Source organism: Uranotaenia lowii, chromosome 3, assembly GCF_029784155.1.
Source record: "Uranotaenia lowii strain MFRU-FL chromosome 3, ASM2978415v1, whole genome shotgun sequence".
In the NCBI taxonomy this organism is placed as follows: Eukaryota; Metazoa; Arthropoda; class Insecta; order Diptera; family Culicidae; genus Uranotaenia; species Uranotaenia lowii.
Window position 1 is genome coordinate 95,918,022 of NC_073693.1, and position 6,000 is coordinate 95,924,021.

General features: G+C 41.4%; 1 protein-coding gene across 1 annotated transcript; it reads right to left on the reverse strand.

Moving 5' to 3' along the window:
• Positions 1-781: 781 nt before the first annotated feature.
• On the reverse strand, positions 782-4,983 carry LOC129752443 (uncharacterized protein K02A2.6-like). Its single transcript, XM_055748222.1, has 2 exons — positions 3,304-4,983; positions 782-3,157 (listed from the first exon to the last, which is right to left on the reverse strand). Exons 1-2 carry the CDS (start codon positions 4,981-4,983, stop codon positions 782-784), a joined length of 4,056 nt encoding a protein of 1,351 aa, XP_055604197.1.
• Positions 4,984-6,000: the final 1,017 nt, after the last annotated feature.

Sequence of the window (6,000 nt, forward strand, 5' to 3'; positions counted from 1 at the left end):
ATGTATGTATGTACAGTAAAACGGGGTTACATTGATCACCGGAATATCTTTGATCAACATGAAATTTTAGGGACCGAATGTCAAAAAGGTCCTTAAATAAAAAAACTCGTCGAGCTGAGTCGATTGGTACCTATAAAGTGGGGTCTTGGACCCTTAATTAATGATATCCCCAACTGACCGTTCGCTATGCCTTTCTGTAAGAAAGCCAAAAAAACATGAAATTTTGCCGCATAATCATCAATCACTAAGTCTCAAGTTAAAATATCTCAAAACTATTTTCTACGTTTAAAAGCCTTTAAAATGAGTATCAAATTGGAAAAAAAACTTGGCTTGTTTTTGAAAATGTAATCTCATGTTATCTTAAAATATCTATTTTTTGGAAACAAACACCTTTCCTGATAAAATCAAAGCGTTGAGCAGCAGGTTGATTTATGTGAGAGTTCAACTTTTTTCCTGAGTAAATGTATAGTTTTGGAGTATTTTTTTTGTTTTTGTTGTTATTGAGATAATTTTTTATATTAAAAAAGGGACATTTTCCAAGAGTAAGCCAGTCTAGGACATGTAATGTTCTGCTAGGTATTCCGGAGTAGCAAAGGACAAGTAAAACACGCCTAGTCTGGTTGCCAGTCAAAGTACGAATAATCTTTTATTAGAGAACCTACATCTAACACATACATCTACGACTTACGACTTTGGTAGTACAGTCCAAGGTGTGTATATTTAATAGGTGTTACATTCAATGAGTCCAAGATACTACATTCACTTTATTTTTATCTAATTTTTAGTTAGGATCATTATTCGAATTGTCTACTACCGATTGTACGTAATCCTGCATGTAGGTCGGCTTTCGGATGACTCGCTTTGTCACAGCTGGTTCTTTTCCGGTCGTATCCCTCGAATGTCCGTAGTCCTCGTTGCCTGTTGAATCACTTGGAGTCCTGGGCGTTGGTGAATCCTGCTTCGGAATATGGCTGGAAGTTGAAGCTGCGTTGAAATCATCGGGGATGCGCTGTAAATGAGAAATATGTCTACGATACTTCACGCCTGATTCTTCCGCTGACACTATAACGTCTCCGCCTTTCCTTTTGAGGACCTTGTAAGTTTTGGGTTCAAAGTTTGGAGCCAACTTATTAGTTTTTGACATTTTCTTGATCAAAACTGTGTCGCCTTCGGAAATGGAACTTGGTTTAGCATTGCGTCGCTTGTCCGCATATTGCTTTCCTATTTCCTTGGCAGTCTTGTCTCGATCTACAGTTTCTTCGTCCTCGTTTTGGTCTTTTGGCTGGAAAATCGAGGGAAGCCGGTCACGTATGTTATAGCCAAGAAGCATTTCCGACGGAGTTCTTTTTGTGGTTGAGTGTGGAGACGAGCGGTACATCAGTAAATACTTATGCAATTCCTCAACCCAATCTGCATTCGTTGCTTGGCTGATCATGAGTCTCTTCAAAAGAGATCGGTTTTGGCGTTCGACCTCACCATTTTGCTGTGGCCAATATGGAGTCGTGCTGATGAGTTTGATGTTGTTCATGTCACAAAAACTTCGAAACTCTTCGCTGGAAAATTGCGGACCATTGTCAGCAGTAATGGAGAAAGGGAGGCCAAAACGGGAAAATATAACATTCAGTCGCTTAACAGTTTCAGTGGTGTCGGTCTTCGTCATGATCTCTACTTCTATGTAACGGCTGAAATAGTCAACTACTACAAATAAGTAATGTCCAGACGGTAGCGGACCAAGGAAATCAATGGCCACATGTTGCCAAGGGCCAGAGGGAAGTTCCCGTCTTTTCATCGGTTCTGGTCTTGGTGGGGCCGCAACTAACATACACCCCCGACAGCTTTTAACATAACGCTCTACATGGATATCCATTTTTGGCCACCATACTTTTGCCCTCATTCTCTGCTTCATAATTGTCATTCCGGGGTGGCCTTCATGGGCTAAGTCTAGAGTACGAGTTCGCAAAATATCTGGCATCACTATTCTAGTACCTCGAAGCAATATCTTGTCCACAAAGCTCAGCTCCGTGACAAAAAGCTTAAACGGTGTTGCATCTTCAGTCCAGTCACCGTGTTCCATCCCTATACGAACAGACTGGATAGTGCTATCGGCTTCTGAAGCTTGTTCGATTTCCGAAATTTTCAAAGCTACTGGTAGAGCGTTTGAAACTACCCAAGCTACATATTGATCCGCGTACTCGTCAAAAGTTTTTCCATTTGTGGTATCTGTTATAGCCAATCTAGATAATGGGTCCGCAATATTGGATTTTCCTGGTCGATAAACAACTGTTGCTTTATACGACTGTAGTCGGACCACCCATCTCTCTATCCTAGCGCAAGGCTTAGACTTAGGGCCGAAAATAACCTCCAATGGCTTGTGGTCTGTAATAAGTTCGAATGATCGTCCGAATAAATAAAAGTGAAAGCGCTCAACTGCCCATACCAGGGCAAGAGCTTCCTTTTCAATCTGTGCGTATCGCCTCTCAACGTCGGACAAGCTTTTGCTAGCATAAGCTATTATCCTGGGGCCATGTTCATTCATTTGTATCAGAACCGCCCCTAGCCCCACAGGGCTAGCATCAGCAACTAGCTGCGTGCGATCTGAATCGTTAAAATATCCCAATGTAGTAGGGGAAACCATGTGATCCTTCAATTTCTCAAATGCTTTTTGGTGTTCCGGTTCCCAGACAAAATTATGTTTCTGAACCGTTAACTGTCGAAGTGGGAATGTCAGTGTTGCAACATCTGGAATAAATTTGCTGATATAATTCACGAGGCCTAGAAAGCTTCGAACTTCCTCCCCGGATTTCGGTTCACGGAAGCGGCGAATGGATTCTAACTTGTCCTCATCTGGTTTGATGCCTTCAGCGGACAGGATGTGCCCCAAGACTCTCATTTCAGAAACACCGTAAATGCATTTGGTTTCATTCAGAACTACGTTCCACTCACGTAATCTTTGCAGAACCTTTTTTAACCTCATATTATGCACGATGATATCGTCGATGAAAACCAAGCACCCTTCGCAACCACTTAAGACTTGTTCCATAGTCTTTTGGAACAGCTCTGGCGCGCAATTTATTCCGAACATCAGACGGGTATATCTAAATAAGCCCTTCCGTGTGATAAATGTGGTTATATCACGTGACCTTTCCGATATTTCAACCTAAAAGACAAACCCCATGAAAACTTTTGATAATCAGCTCATATTTATTGTCATCAAATAATCGAAGTAACTTGTTTATAAATGATTTTATCTCAACTCATTAAATGTCACAGTTCAGAGCGTATCGAACACAAAGCCTAACCTACCTGGTGAAAAGCATTTTTCACGTCCAGACGGGAGAAAAATTTCGCTTTAGCCAAATGCGGTAAAAAATCTTCGAAAGTTGGGAGTGGGTGATTTTCCCTTTCCACAGCCTCATTAGCACGTCGCATATCGACACATATGCGTACGTCACCGCCGCCAGCTTTCGGAACTACGACTACCGGTGATATCCATTTAGCTGGTTCGTTGACCGCTTCGATGACACCCTGCTCGAGCAACTCGTTCAGCTTCTTATCGACCATCTTTTCTAAAGCAACCGGTATGCGCCGATATGGTTGCACTACTGGAACTGCGTCAGCTTTTATCGGTATGTCCACAACGATGTCTTTTATTGTTCCAAGTTTCTCACATTTAACATCAGCTTCCACTTCATTAACAGGAATCCCAATCTTTAAAACGTCCATCGCCGTTGCTGTGTCTCGGCCAATCAACACTTTTCCATCTCCTTTTACAACGTAGAAATCAACCAACTTAGTTGAATTTCCTAACTTAAGAGAAGCCGTAAAGACGCCAACCAACTCCAAAGATTGTCCTCCGTAAGCTTTAAAGGTCACCGATGCATCTCGCTGTTGTTTCGATACGATCACCTTCTGCTCCTTCAGTTGCTCCCAGTTCTTTTGACTCATTAGGTTATACTTGGATCCGGAATCGATAATGGCAGAAATTTTTACTCCACCTATTTCGCAGTTTATTTCTCCGTTACCTTCAGACGTTGTCAAATGGAAAATGTACTCCTCCTGCTTATCAGCGATGTGCTTAACGACATTTGATTCATCATTTTTATGACTTGAGGAAGAAGTAGCATCAGGACGCTTGAATTTCGGGTTACCATCCCACTTTTTCTTCCCAAATATCGGTTGTTTGCTATGACACTTCTGCCAAAAATGATCTTTTCCGCCGCACTTTTTACATTGCTGTCCTTTTGCTGGGCATTTGTCATCTTTGGCGAAATGACCAAAATAACCACAACGATGACACTCAGGTTGCTTCAGTTCACTGAACTTCGTTCTTTTCCCGTACGATTTCACCTCGATCCTGTTTACCTCGGGGGCATTCGGTTTCGGGTCACCTGCACCGACAAACGACTTTTCCTGCTGTGCTACTGTTTCAAATATTTTAGCAACACTTAATATCTCCTCGAGACTTGCATCTCCTCGTTTCAGGAGGTCACGCCGTAGCACGGCAGACTGACAGTTCTGTATAATCTGGTCCTTTATATTTTCTTCCATCCTGTCATCGAAACCGCAACGTTCAGCCTGAACTCGCAGTCTGATGGTGAACGAGTCGATGCTTTCGCCAGCTCGCTGCTTCATCTGTCGTAGTAAATGCCGTTCGTACGTGGAATTTTCCTTTGGAAGGAAAAACGCGTTCAATTTTGTTTTAGCCTCTTCATAGCTGGTCATGTTTGGTGTGTAGTGTTCAATATTCAACAACGGACCTCGCATTTCAGTTCCTGGCACCTCGGGTAATGTATCGAAAAGCTGCTGAACATTCGGTCCTGCGTAGTGCAGTAATAAATCCTTTTTCCAATCTTCATCCTCGATTCGACTTGCCCGGATCATTGTTTCGAACGATCGTATCCATTTCTGCCATTCGATGCCCGCGTCGTCCGTGTGCGAGGCATAGTCAAACGGCTGCATATGCATTCCCAGTGATCGAATCATTTCTGAAAATAAAATGAAAACGCACCTTTAAGGAAACAGCTTCAAACATAACTTTCTGTTTTCATTTCGTATCCAATCCGGTTAAACTACACTCACTCTTGAAATCAACTCAAAATTATAGTTCTTTCCAACTTTATTTGTAAATTTTTCCGTATTAAAAAGGAATCACAAAGTTTATTTGCCTACGGTTGTAATCAAAACCAACTTTTTTTTTCTGCTCGAATTTCGACTGCTCGAAAAATTAGCTGTCACTTTTCGTTCTGATTTCGCCCAGTGCTAAATATACGGTCCGTCATTTTCTACACCAATACTATCACACATTGTGAGCAGACATAATTTTCTTCTCGGTTTTTCACTGGTGGATCATTTAATTTTTCTCAACGGTCAAAACCCCGCATTGAAGCGATTTATTTTTTTTACACACTCATACAATTTCGTTTTCGCATTTAAGCCATTTTCTTTTCGCATTTAAGCAGTTCCGCATTTAAGCAATTGTGTTCCCGCATTTAAGCAATTATCTTTCAGCATTTAAGCAGTTCTGCATAGCAATTCCGCATTTAAGCAATTTTTCTACCACATCTAAACAGTTTTCCGCCAATATTTAACACTTTTCCGAATCGCATCGAAGCCATTTTCCTCTGTATTAAAACTGATGATTGGAGCTACAGATCTGATCTTTTTTTCCACGCATTTAAGCAATCATTCAATCACAACCAAACCAACCAACCACAAACCACAACCAAATACATATTATGCATTGCGAGGTAGAGCCACCAGAATTCCAAGTAGTTTTGAAGCACCCTTATGACGCCCAAGGCACCTTAACCATTTCTAGATGTGATCGAACTCCTTCAAAGGCCGTTGATTTTTGAAATCTTAATTTTATATGTATGTATGTATGTACAGTAAAACGGGGTTACATTGATCACCGGAATATCTTTGATCAACATGAAATTTTAGGGACCGAATGTCAAAAAGGTCCTTAAATAAAAAAACTCGTCGAGCTGAGTCGATTGG